This window comes from Xenopus laevis, chromosome 2S, assembly GCF_017654675.1.
Source record: "Xenopus laevis strain J_2021 chromosome 2S, Xenopus_laevis_v10.1, whole genome shotgun sequence".
Taxonomy (NCBI): domain Eukaryota; kingdom Metazoa; phylum Chordata; class Amphibia; order Anura; family Pipidae; genus Xenopus; species Xenopus laevis.
In genome coordinates, this window is record NC_054374.1 from 103,161,641 (window position 1) to 103,176,490 (window position 14,850).

The following is a 14,850-nucleotide window of genomic DNA, read 5'->3' on the forward strand; positions in this document are numbered from 1 at the left end:
CACGGCCCAGAACCAGGCCGCGGACAGTGCTCAACTGGGCCGCTGCACAATTCATGTGGCGTGCCGAACTGGACACCGACTCCTCCCTCTCCGACCCCCCTGGTCCTTGGAAAAAATGTGGCTCTTTTTTTGGTCCCCGGGCCAAAAAAGGTTGGGGGCCCCTGTTCTATATTAATTGCTAGGAAACTAGTAACTGAAACTTGTTAAATTGCTCTAATTCTTTACTTCTCATGTTCACCTTAGTAATAGATCTCACCACCCCAAAGAGTGGGATATACATACAGTTTTTTTTTTTTTGTACTACCATCCAGGGTTTGTAGGCTGCATATGTTGTGCACTTATAGAATACTATGCTATTTCTCTAAAGAAGTAAAAATAGACATACATACATAACAGTACATCCTCTTGTATAAAAGCCTTCCTCCTGGCATTCTCTTGGATTGCTGGCAGGAAGATGAAGTCATTCACACCTCCTGATCCTTTTCCTGAGGGTTTCTATTACAATGGTAAGCAGCTGCTAACACCATTCCTATCACTGCGACTATTCTAAGACTCCTGACACAGGCTTTATGGTGCTGATTCTTTAATTACACAACTGTACTAATGCGAACAAATAGGATTAATCCATATTTTGCAGGACATGTATAATATGTGGATCCTGTTCTTGCATCTCTTAGCAAGAATCACTTAAATATTTTCACTTTGCTTGTAGCAAACAGACACACTAGCATATTAACTCCAAGGTTCTCTATACTGTTCACTTGTTTGGATATAATTGTATGGTAGAGCAAAGTACAATACTGTGCATACACATACACACACACATATATTATATGTATAAGATGAAATGGCATGTTGGGAGCCACAGATTTAAGCTTCAAAGGAAGGTAAGGCACATGTCAGGACATAAGTTGACATACATAAACACATCAATTGTGTGTAATCCGCAAGTAGCACAACATTAGGTTTGTATTGGTGCAGGAGGCCTTAACTAGGTCTTGTTGTGACCCATAGCTCACCAGCCAACTAAAAATGCTTTTTTTCTAGACATTTTTCCAGTCAGTGGTTTTACCTTGTTTGCCTTCTCAGCAATTGGTTACTGGGGGCTGCTTTATTTACCTCATTTAATTGTTTGTATTTCTATGTTACAAAACTCAAACCTCTTATTTTCATGTGCACAATTTATTTTTCAACAAATTACCCTTTTATAAAAGTCCCTTACATTAATTTAATTGTAACCATTTTTTTTAAATTACAACACGATATCTTAATAAACAAGATATGTGTAGGATATCCTCAAATGAACTCAGGTAGATTGATAGTAAGCAGAGGATTCCTGCTGCTGCAGATTAACTATTCTTTAGCAATGTAATTCACCTATACTTTTGATTAACGTATAGGTTTGCTGGCTGCACTTGGCAACACTTGCTTTATACAGTGATACAGATCTGTGGAGTGACTTATATAGGTAAAATAGTCTTTCTGTAGGCTGTACTGCTAAGGCTTTAGGGCGAAGACACACAGAGCTACTAGTAGCAGCTACTTGTCATGACTACAAAATAAACCAGGACGGCCCTCCTTGTGTAGCCCCCCTCATGAAAGTCTGCCTGCTGTGTCCTACCATGTGCTTTGAAAGGTATGACTACAGAAATTAACTGGTTCCTGCATTGTTTACACTTTAAATTCATACGGTAATCATCTGCATTGTTCACACATGTTCACACCCGTAAAGCCCTGTACTGTTCACACCTGAGACCCAGACTGAAACTGCCCATATTGTTAACCTGTTCACACTCATACAAACGGCTGGAGGGGCACCAGCATTGTGTCATTGTATGCAGTACATCTTAGAGTGGTCCTGATAGGTTTACCTGTCTCCTGCTCTATTCTGCCTTCCCTATGCTCCCTGTGTGTGCCATACTCTGCCTGTCCTATGCTTCTTGGGTGTGCCATACTCTGCTTGTCCTATACTCCCTGTGTGTGTGCCATACTCTGCCTTCCCTTTGCTCCCTGGGTGTGCCATACTCTGCCTGCCCTATTCTCCTTGGGTGTGCCATTCTCTGCCTGTCCTATGCTCCCTGGGTGTGCCATACTCTGCCTGCCCTATTTTCATTGGGTGTGCCGTACTCTGCCCACCCTATGCTCATTGGGTGTGCCATACTCTGCCTTCCCTATTCTCCCTGTTTGTGCCATATTATGCCTGCCCTATGCTCCTTGCTCCTATATGTCTACCTGCCCTATGCTCCTTGGGTGTGCCCTGCTCTGCCTGTGGAACATAAGCCTGGTGTTTGTTCTGGGGGTTTATTAGCATTTTAAAATTATTGTTAAAGGTCCCTAAGGTATTTAATCATGTGCTGGGGGGGTGCTGTGTTATCCCCAGGGGTGGATGAGGCATATGGATTTAAGGGTATGTCTTAATATGACTTAACTTTTTTCACATATGAGTGATAGCCCTGCAGTGAGAACCAACCATTTGGCTTTTTTGTCTGCTACCATTAATGTGGACATGGTTTTAGTAACATGAGTGTGGTTTAATATGGGTGTGGTTTAAAAACTGGGAGTGGTCAACACTGGCTTCCATTATTGGCCCTCCACCAAGTAGGCCAGAAAAATTCTGGCCCTCGCTACCACAGAAGTCAGACACCACTGAAGTAGACATTAGTTAAAATTGGCTCTACTAAGACACTACGTATGTTTTAGCAGTATTGTTATGGCAGGGTATTTTGTAGCCACAAAAAGTAGCTGCTACTAGTAGCTCTGTGTGTCTAAGGGCAGAGACACACATGCTGCAATTCGGGGAGATTAGGTGACAAATCTCCTCTTCTTCAAGGTGACTAATCTCCCAAACTGCAGTTTTTCTGAAGTCGCCCGAAGTTTCCTCCAAGAATAGCTCCAAGTGCCATGCCTCCGGCGATTTTCATTCTAGCTGGCGAGAAGGCAGGGGGGGGCAGTTTGGCCAGATCAGTCGCCCCGAAGAAGAGGAGATTTGTCGCCGGGTGACTGATCTCCCCCGAATTGCCTCCTGTGTCTCTGCCCTTAAGTGTACAAAATATTTATCCCTTGTAAGCATTTGTTTAATAGATAACACTGTTTTTCAGTAATCTTTGGTGTAGAACATTTATATTTACACAGCCAGTTGGTAAATAAAGTCTGTTAGTAATGATGTAAGTGATCAGTTCTGCTCTTGACTACATCAGTCATGTATTGAGAATTTACCAGATTTACCATTGCCAAGAAGCATTTGTATTCTGTCAAGGTTAATAAGGCAAATGCTGCATGATCCAGAAACACCTGCTGTACATTATACTGTATAATTGGTCCAGAAGGGAGCATGTAATGTGGCCAAAACAATACCTCTGTGTCCTTTAAATATTTCTGTTCAACTCTCCTGTTGCAATGTAACAGATAAATAGTACTATCTTTTTTTTTTAGTGGTGATTACCACAGCAATTATTATTTAATTATTGACAGCAATTATCACTTTTTCCAGGTTGTGCAGGGGCCCAGAAATATGCGTGGGTAACATCTTGTTACAAGATTGTACTGCCCAAACCGCCATTGTGTGGCTTTGCTACTAATTTATAAATGGTTACTACAGGTATGGGATCTGTTATTCAGAATGCTCTGGACTGGGGGCTTTCTGGATAAGGGTCTTTCTGTAATTTGGATCCCCATACCTTAAGGCTACTAAAAACATTAAATAAACCTAATTGGATTGTTTAGTCTCCAATGAGGCTCAATTATATCTTTGTTAGAATGTAATATATAGAGAAAAAGGAAAAAATAAATAAAAATGGATTTATTTGATTAAACTGGAGTCTGTGGAGGATGATATTCCCAGAATTATGGGGTTAATGCGTCTCTGAATAACTGATCCCATACCTGTACTAGACTTCATATTATTGTGACTCAAAATTGGGATGGCAAAATCTCCTGTGTGGGGTTTACCGTTAATAATATTGAAAGAGAGTAAAATACTTGGAAATGACATAGTTTAACAATGTAAAAAAATGCAATGGTAAAACCTGATGGAAATTGAATATAATATCCATGTAATCCCTAGTCACTGTGCAATTTAATCTAAAAATAGTAGTGCTTAGTAATTGCAGAAACAAATTCTATAATTGCCTCTCTTAATGTGAGTTCCTTTCATTGTGTGTTGACAAAAAGTTGGACGTTACAGTTGCCAAAAGCATTATTGTTTGCATGGGGTTCCCAAGACAATTATGAACAAGTAATGACAGCAAACAATGGCTAAAAGTTATTGTGTATTTTACTTTCCACTGTTCTGGTTCCACAGCTGCTATACCAGACCCTTATTGTCTCAGAAGGGTTAGTGGTGCAAGCTAGATTTATTTACTTGAGTTGAGGTTTATTTACAGCAGTAACAAAACTGGGTTTGGCAAAAGAAGCCCCACGCTGTATTGTAAATATCTGCATACAATTATTGCTATCGAGTAAATATTTTCCAATATTATTAAAAACATCAATTCTTAGTGAATTCTGATGGAAAATGTAAATGTTGAGAGTTGTATTTAGGTGTACCCCCCCACTCCACAATTTGGTATGCCAGATTTTGCAGAACTTTGTATATACTTGCTCTCACACTTCAACCTCTAAGTGGCATAAATACTGACACAGTACAGAAAAAGTATAATGAAGAATGTTGAACAAGTTTGCTAGTCTTTAGAGGCATTTGTTGTTTAATTTGTTGCAGTCAAAATTGTGCACACATGCTGGTTACGTTTTGTTTGGTGTTTCCCCACAATAACAAGCATATAGCTCCAATATTTTTGGCCACAAAGCCTTGTCTGCACCTAAGAAAGATAATTTAGGTATGTTTTACTAGAATTAAAGGTTGAACTAAAAAGTTGAATTTTTATTCTCCAGCCACAGCTGCTATCCTACAAATTCATAAACCGTTTTCCTAAATTAACTGATGAAACTATAGAGGACATAAACCTACAATTGCTTGGGGGCCCAGGAACAATAGGGAAAGCCACTGGGACTTCAACTTATAAACAACTGCAATATGTTTATGGAAAATGTCTTGTTCCCAAATGATCTTGCTATGGGCCAAAGACAGCAGTGGTTTTACTGTGTCATGCAAGATATTTAAAAATGCTCCATTTTGGAATCCTAGTCATCTTGTGTTGTGGTTTACAGAGTCATTAAACCAAATTTCAGATTTATCAGAAAGGCTTAAGTTTCTTATTTATACAAACTTACTGATTCTCCATCTTCATATGTTTCTAGGCAAAGTCTCAATTTTAAAGGAAGATCTGCAGCAGTACAACAACAGGGACACTTGGTTCCAGGTTCAACATGTCGATGCTGATTCAGAGGTTCAGGTGAGTTTTCTGTAATGAATTATTGGGTGACCATGCCCAGAGAGGTTGAAGGTTTGTGCTGTCACTGCTCTTGCGTGTTCTTAAATACATACAGTATCTGGCGTTCCATCAGTCATGTAGTACCCTACTGAAACAGTTTCCCATCTTTGTGCATAAATTTCAAAGGTTTTACAAATGGGTAAAACCTTCTTTTCGCTAACACATATATTGTTCCCTTTAGCAAAAATGAAAAGGGACCTTAAATATCCCATAAAAGCCTTTGAAATATTGTAGAGCTGATAAATGTTTCTTCCCAATTACTGACCTCTGCACCAAACGGTGCATCTAAGCTATAGAGTGAAAATGAAAGATGATGCAAAGAGTAGGTATAGTCTTGTGAGAAAGTTTATACAAAAGGAAATAATGTCTGTTTTTCGTTTAACCCACCTCAGGCACCCCAACTTCTTATCTGGCTATCTGCAGTTGCCTGAAATAACATGATCACAGATTGTATTATGCCAAAATTACAGGCTTTCAGTAGGCCAAAGACTTCTGTGTAATTTTCTGTGTGTATAAATAGTAAACTTAGCAAGAGAGAAACTTTAGGTTTGCCCTTAATTGCATGTTGGCTCTCTTAAGGTACATGTGAGACACAGAAAGCCTTTGATTTCTTCTGCTTTAAACATATGACATGGTGGACAAGACTAAAAATCATGAGCACTAGTCGCTGTGTATAATTAAAGAACTGAACACCACTGTGTAATTTTCTGCATCATCCCGTTTCATTTGAGCGTCCGATTATATTAATACATTGTTATCAACAATTTAAAAGAATATTCAGGAATGATTTGCTGCTGTTATGGTGTATCACTGGAGTCTTGCTTTTAAATGCGTACAGCTAATGCAGATCTGATGCAGGTACATTATCTTTTTTTTTCAGTCCATGGAATCAGACAGAAAAATAAAAATATTTAATAGTATTTATGTGCTAAGTCCATGGAACTCCAGGTGAATTGTGATGAAGTTTTTATTTTAACTGCTCTAGGTATCTCTAGTATATGTATCTCTGGATGCATATATCATATAATTTTTCTTCAGACTGTCTGGTTTAAGTAGCCTTTGTGGGCTTAAGCATAAATGGGATAAAGATGTCTAGTGTGAACCTAGGCCCGTAAGAAAAGGTCTTGTCAGGTTAAAGTAGTGTGTTTCTTGTAAGCTCTCATGTTGTGTGCAGTAAGAAGCACTGGGAAACTGTTTCACTCCCTGCATGGTAATCTTGTAAGGTAAAATTAATTGGAAGTACTCTTGTGGTTAAGCTGCAGGCATGACTTGATATTGTTAGAAGCCTGCTATTTACACAGGTGCTTTAGTGAATTAAACACCAAACTTATTGCCACTTACAGAACAAACTAAATGCAATCAGGTACTCTTAACTGTATTGCCTGTCTGAAAAATAAATGCTAGTGTTTGCTTATTATCACTTTTCTTAACTTTCTAAGGGTTATGGTAAACAATAGACTATTGCACATTAACATGTGAAATGACTGTGATCTCCCACTTGTTTTTTTGATCATCAGTCACAGGGTAAGCACAGTATGCACAGAGCTTCACATCTAAATGCCCTGTGAGCCATGGCCCTAAATTTGAGGAAAAAAAATTCAACCATCATCGCAGGATTGCTACATAGACCACAGATATCAACCAGTTTCGCTTAATTGCTTTCCCAGACTAAAACTAGAGAACAATCTAATATGCACTAGTTGCTTTTGGATGCCATGCATGCTATAGTACAATAGAAAGAAAATTTTGAAAGGAAGGCTCCTCTCTGTAATTTTAGGTCACTTGGTGCATTTTGTAATCCACGTTATAGGATTGAGTTTATGAAATTGGTGAGCACTTCACTGATATAGAACCAGATGTTACTGTCTGAGTCAGCTCTGGGCAAGCAGGCTATTTTCCATAAAGCATTTGAGGCTAAAAGATTTGCGGCTCTAGACTTATTAAAGGAAAACTATACCCCCAAAATGAATACTTAAGCAACAGATAGTTTATGTCAAATTGAATGACATATTAAAGAATCTTATCAAATTGGAATATATATTTACATAAATATTTCGCTTTTACATCTCTTGCCTTGAACCACCATTTCGTGACTCTATCTGTGCTGCCTCAGAGATCACCTGACCAGAAATACTACAACACTAACTGTAACAGGAAGAAGTGAGGAAGCAAAAGGCAGAACTCTGTCTGTTAATTGGCTCTTGTGACCTTACATGTGGTTTGTATGTGTGCACAGTGAATCTTACGATCTCAGGAGGCGGCCCTTATTTTTTAAAATGGCAATTTTCTATTTATGATTACCCAATGGCACATACTACTAAAAAAGTTTATTATTATAATAATGGTTCATTTACATGAAGCAGGGTTTTATACATGAGCTGTTTTACTCAGGATCTTTTAATAGAGACCTACATTGTTTGGGGGGTATAGTTTTCCTTTAACAATGGTTCTATAGTGTTTCCTCCCTGGGCTTTACTGTATTCAGTCCAGCCATCTGTGGGCTTTCTGTGTGTCCTGAGACACCAGGAGATGGACACTTGTTCAAGGTCACAAGAAGCTTTAAAACAGGGTCTCCAGATTGAGATGTAGTAATAACTGAGTCCTTATCTTCTTGGATAGCTGTTTCTCCTTTCCATGTGTGTGCTGTGTGGGAGGCTAATTGCTTAGCCATTGAAAGCCCATTAAGCAACCAAATGGACATGTTTTTATGACTAGTTGCTGTGGTTTCCTGCACTGGACATATTTCCCCATGTTTGTGAATTAACCCAAAGCCCAAGTCAGTACCTAATGCAACAACATATATACAATTTGTTTGGGGGGGGGGCAAAAAGATTGGTCATATAAAAAAAAAATCTTTTCTTAACATGTGAACAATGTTGTAGCCTTAAAAAAGTTGGACTGTTTAGCACTGGGAAACTCCCATTATTGGTGAGATAATAGTCAGTATCTGCTGGCACATGCTCAAACCATACAAATACTGTTTGGCTGACTAAATGGCTATATTTAGGAATAAAAGAAAGTCTGCCCACAACTTCTTCCAGTGTACATACAGTCCAACCAATGCCAGAAATATATTGTACTCTTTGTAACTGATTAAAGATTTATAATTTCAGTACAAACGTGTTCCATGCGACTGATAACCCTGTACAACTATGTTAGGTACACTCCTAAACTGGGATAAATTACTTTTTATAGTATTACCTCTATACATGTACCTGCCTAAGTGTATGCCACACAGCAGCTGTGATTCCAGTTTGTGTGTATTGTATAGTCTGAAATGTAGGCCATAAATAAAAGCATGACCGTGAAAGGAACCATGTTATGTATTATGTATTATTTTATGAATCAATATGGCAGCTCTGCAGAGATACATAAAATGTATTTATGTGCATACAGTAATTTATTTGCATATGTTACATTCAGGGAGAAATTCATTATTTGTCATTAAGGTATATTTCTCTTTAGTTGCTAGTGATAAATACAGTACAGTCATTTTTATTGCTAACGTCTTAAGGTGGCCATACACGGGCCGATAAAAGCTGCCGACAGACCGTGTCGGCAGCTTATTGGCCCGTGTATGGGGGCCCCCGACGGGCTTCCCCGATCGAGATCTGGCCGAAAGTCGGCCAGATCTCGATCGGATGGGATTAAAAATCCCGTCGGATCGCGGCCGCATCTGTTAGTTGATGCAGTCCCGCGATCCGACCGCCCGTTTGGCGAACGCTAGGATCCGATCGTTGGGCCCTAGGGCCCACGATCGGATCAGCCCGATATTGCCCACCTCAAGGTGGGCATATCGGAGGGAGATCCGCTCGTTTGGCGACATCGCCAAACGAGCGGATCTATCCGTGTATGGCCACCTTTACACAGAATTGCTTACTTTTTAAGAATTGCTTAAATTGCTTACGCAGAAATTTAATCGTGTAGTTAAAATAGCTTGGATAATAGTACAGGTATGCGGTATCCGGAAACCCATTGTCCAAGAAAATTCCAAATTACAGAATGATGGTCTCCCATAAACTCCATTTTATCCAAATAATCCAAATTTTTAAAAATGGTTTCCTTTTTCTCTGTAATCATAAAACAGTTCCTATTACTTGATCCAGACTAAGATATAAGTAATCCTTATTGGAGGCAAAACCAGCCTGCTGGGTTTATTTAATGTTTACATTATTTTTAAGTAAATGAAGATCCAAATTATGGAAAGATCTGTTATCCGGAAATCCCCAGGCCCAGAGCATTCTGGATAACAGGCCCTGAACATTCTGGATAACAGGTCCCATACCTGTACAGATGAGAAGCTGCTTATTTTAGGCAATTTATATAACTTCAGAGGTTCACGGTACAATATTTTACTATACCTTCTTGCTAAGGGCACCTGGAAAATGTAGTTCTTTTTATTACACATGGGAGCTTATTGTTTATATACATGTGTGGTATCCTTGAAATCCCAATATGTTCCTTGCTAGAGAATAGCAGACCTTTTTCCTACTGTTTCCATTAACCCTGTGAGAGTGTTCTCTCCTTGCACTTTGCAGTGGCCTTTTTTTCTCCCTTAATATATATACTGTATATATTAAGAACTAAGAATTTACGAATTTTAATTAAGAATGCATGTAAATCCAACCAGTAAAATGTATTTATCCAACATTGTTCTGTTTCATTGCTTAGATCATGTTTTTATGCGCATGTTTTTTTTTCTTTCCTTACTGCTTCCTTCCTTCTTTCTTTATATTACTAGAGCAGTTGAAATGTAATCTGTCACCTGCAGATTTAAAAAGCAAACTAGTACAGGTTACAGCATAGAGGGGCAGCAAGCCTGTGACTGCATGTATAACCAAGTCCTTAGTCACCCCGTCTCACATGCTGCCCTTGGGAAAGGCCTCTTTATATTAGAACACTTTGGGAAATACCTCAAGTCACATTATACCTCCAGTAATATAATGTGGTTTCAGTAGTTGGGAATTGCTGTATGTCTGCTCTTTGTGGAATACCTAATAGTAATGTATTATTTCTGTGTAAAACATTCCAGTCAGAATACATTTAGAATTGGGTGTTGTATCTTCATTCTTAGAAGAAGGCTTTGGTCACCATTGGGAGTGTTACATTGTCACAGCCAATGAATAAAGTTGAATGGATGTTAGTGGATTATTACCCACATTCCCAGAACACCCCATCACTCATAATAATGTCCGAGACTCAGGAAAGCCGGAGGAAAGGCACAAGTTAATCGTTTTACCTGTTTCCTGGCAAAGCAGCTTCAGTGAGGTTTAATAAAGGAGATACAGGGAACAGTATCTCCTTTAAGCAGGCAACAAGTTTGATTCCCTGCATTTTATCAGAATGGAATGGCCCTTGTGTGAGACAGTGAGCTTGTGTGCAGCTTGGAGGTGGTGAGTTTTTCCATTGAGAGCACCAGGAAATGACTAATGAATCTTCAAATGATTCCCAAGTACAACATCTGCTATCTGTCTACTTTGTTGCTTTGGTCTCTGTGTGCCGGAAATAAACAAAGCACTTAGTTGCTCTAAACTCTTGAGCATTTGCTGGAAGTTCTCATAGGAAGGGTCATCTAATCTCTTGTTTGGGTCTCTTCTTGTTTCATGTATTTAAAAGTCTTATCGTCTTCGTTTTTTCTTACTGATTGAAAAAGTTTTGTTTTTTAAGCTGGCCACAGACACAAAGATCCGATCGTACGAATCAACGTACGGTCGGACTTCCCCATCTCCCGACCTGCCACTAACCATTCTGTTCAAATAAAGTACAAAAAAACAGATCAGCCGATGTTCTGCCCCTGACAGCGATCATACGAAAGTTATGTCCGACAAAAGCTAGTGACAGTCTCCCTCTGAAAATCGTAGAATCGGCAATACATGCAGAGATATTATCGACAGCCGACAGAGAAATCTTTTAACCTGTCCGATCGACCAAACGACCGATCTCCGCCGGACGAAAAATGTCGGGACTCTACACACAAGGCCCGAAAATCATATGAATCCTCGATTCGTACGATCAGATCTTTGCGTCTATGGCCAGCTTTAGTGTCGGAGCTTTTAAAAGAACATCTATGCACAGTTGTAATAAAGTGAAAATGTAATTTGCATACATTGATTATCTGTTGGCACATGGTGCTTTGGGCTCATGCCATAGAGTTAATAATCAGCCAATCTACCCCTCCAGGTATTATTGAATTGCTAGGGGAGAACAATTTGGACACACTCCAAATCTTCCTGAGCTACTGCTGGGGTTGCTGTAAGTTTCCATGTTCTCCTATTGGAACTCAAAGGAAAACAAGACAGTAAACACCTTTTGCCTAACATGAGCACAATAAATAGGAAGCGTGTTGAAAATGTTTTCTGCCATTTTTAACAAAATAAAATGTATGTTTGCTGTTATGAAGCTCTAATGACATTTTTAAGTCAACATTATGATCTCTGCATAAACAAACCCATCCATTTCCTAATCTGAAGCCATTGTTAGGCGCCTTATTATACAGAGGTCTTAAAGGAACAGTAACACCAACAACTGTGTATACAAAGTAATGAAAATATATGTCTTCTTGCCCTACACTGGTACAACTGGTGTGTTTGCTTCTGAGACTCTACTTTAGTTCATATAAACAGGCTGCAGTGTAGCCATGGGGGCAGCAATTCAAGGCTGAAAAAGTAAAAAAAAAGGCACAGGATACATAGCAGATATAAATGTAGTATGCAATGGGATTCTTCAGAACTTATCTGAAGCAAACACTCCAGTTTTACCAACGAAGGGCAAGACTACATTATATTGTCATTCCTTTGAGACATTTTTATTTTTTGGTGTTACTGTTCCTTTAAGGTGGCCATAGATGTAACAATTACGCTCTTTCCTGCAACCATTGGTAGTAGTTGAGAATGTTCGTTTTCAATACAAACATGTTAGAGCTGAATCATCAAATATACAGGTATGTATGTATCACTGTCTGATACAGTAGGCAATACAACTCGGCATTATCACAGAAATATTTGACTTATCTATCATTTATAACAGTTGCTTTGTTACAGTTACGTTCATGTGTGGCATGCACTGCAATGGTTGAACAATGTAACAATATATCAGATTATTATAGTTTAGGAAATCTGTGATCCAGCTCACTGAACTTCTGCTGGGAAACATGAGAGTTAAAAAAATAGACATTTGTAAAGCTGAAATTTAGTTAAGGAAATAGTACAACAGAAATACTCCTTTCTATTTTCTGTTTGAAAAGAATGTTTTTTTTTTAAAGAATAATCTGCTCAAATTTTTGAGGTGCCAGTAAAAACCTTAGCGTTACTGTTATAGGAATACAAGGAACACTGGCTGTTTCATACGAGTTTCTAAGCTGCTGTTTGTCATTCCTGACCATGCTTCTCATGTCTCTGATTCATTGTTTTGCTCATCATGAAGATTAATGGGCCTTTCTGCCACCCCTCCTTACTGGTTCCCTGGGCTCAGCTGATGGACTAGTGTATACTGAAAAAAGTTAAATCACTCAGTCATGCAGACCCTCAATTTCAATTACAGTTTCAGCTTTTTTATGTAAGAGCATAGCTAATTCAGGCTAAGTGCCAGCTATAGCAAGCGCAGTGAATTATACAATGCGTGACAGGGTTCCTTGAGTAAAAGTGATTCATGATTTTGTGATGAAGTGGAACTATAAATTTGTTGTGGCTGTCCTCATAATCACATTTTCCTTCAAAATAGAAAGCATGTGATTAAAGATGACAAATGACACCAGAAGTGTTAATCTTGGGGATACACATGCATATATTTATGCTTTTATAGCTTGTTTACCCACTGTCTCTCTTCTGTTCTCATCTACCCACCATCTTTTCTTTCTCTATGTGTTTTTATTTTTATGAGTCAGTATTGTCTGAGATTATCTGCCTTTTGTATGGGCTTGCTGTACTCACACTTTGTAGACCCTACAAGAAGACAATGTTAAATTCCAATTTCTTTCATGTCCAGATTAAAAGATGAACTAATTTGTCTTCTTTGTGTAATTTATTCTTTTGTATGTGCCAGTATACATGAGCTATTTCTACATCTGATATATAGGAAAAGGAAAGCTGTAATCACTGCTAGGATATAAAAGCTTACTTGATACCCTGGGATGGTGCTCCTGTTCACTAAAAGCTGAATTACCCCTGGGTACCTCTGTAGAAGCACCATCTGGTGATCTTCTTCTGCTTCGTTTATCTTCTCTTCAGCCTGGGCCTGGTGTGCATTTGCAATAGTGTGAAATGCCAGCTTTTTGCTTTTAGCTTTGGCTATTCACACTGCTACACATGCGTACCTGGACCAGAAGAATATTGTGAAAAAGATGGTTGTGTGGCACTCCTGCAGTAGTACTTTGGACTGGTAAACTTTTCACACCTGGGTTAGTTTCATCACTATTTGCTCCAGCATTATGGATTTTTTGACTATACAGTATGGATTTATGAACTATACAGGCAACCTGTATAAAAATGGCAGCATATTCTTTGTAAAAAGGCTTGAAGTGCAGTGAAGCATATTTGACTTCACTGACATGACACCATCTGTGTGTATGTATGTGTGTGTGTGTGTGTGTGTGTATGTATGTGTGTCTGCATTGCTATGAAATGTGTCCCATGGGTGGAAATTGGTCTGTGGTGGGCCCCACTGATTTTGATGTGGGTTTCCCCAGGCTTGTATGACATGACAATGAGTTTGGCACGCTGGATTTTATGAATTGGGTTAGCTAATTAGAAGATAAAGAAGGAAGTAGCCTGTCGGTACACTGGGTAGGAAAATCCTTTCAGTGAATTCACAATTCTGTTTTCAGCCATGCCTGTCTTACATTTGGTAATGTGTAAGCATTAAAGGGATACTATCATGGGAAAAAAAACGTTTTTCAAAATGAATCGGTTAATAGTGCTGCTCCAGCAGAATTCTGCACTGAAATCCATTTCTCAAAAGAGCAAACAGATTTTTTTATATTCAATTTTGACAAATGACATGGGGCTAGACATTTTGTCAATGACCCAGCTGCCCCAAGTCATGTGACTTGTGCTCTGATAAACTTCAATCACGCTTTACTGCTGTACTGCAAGTTGGAGTGATATCACCCCCTCCCTTCCCCCCCCCAGCGGCCAAACAAAAGAACAATGGGAAGGTAACCAGATAACAGCTCCCTAACACAAGATAAGAGCTGCCTGGTAGATCTAAGAACAACACTCAATAGTATAAACCCATGTCTCACTGAGACACATTCAGTTACATTGAGAAGGAAAAACAGCAGCCTGCCAGAAACCATTTCTCTCCTAAAGTGCAGGCACAAGTCACATGACCAGGGGCAGCTGGGAAATTGACAAAATGTCTAGCCCCATGTCAGATTTCAAAATTGAATATAAAAAAATCTGTTTGCTCTTTTGAGAAATGGATTTCAGTGCAGAATTCTGCTGGATTAGCACTATTAACTGAT

At 39.0% G+C, this 14,850-nt stretch overlaps 1 protein-coding gene across 1 annotated transcript in view; it reads left to right on the forward strand.

The window, feature by feature from the left end:
* rasa3.S (RAS p21 protein activator 3 S homeolog) overlaps positions 1-14,850 on the forward strand; it is a 96,481-nt gene that overhangs the window by 41,294 nt on the left and 40,337 nt on the right. Inside the window, exon 4 of the mRNA XM_018249795.2 lies at positions 5,257-5,351. Within this exon, the coding sequence (XP_018105284.1) occupies positions 5,257-5,351 (95 nt within the window). The remainder of the gene's footprint in view (positions 1-5,256; positions 5,352-14,850) is intronic.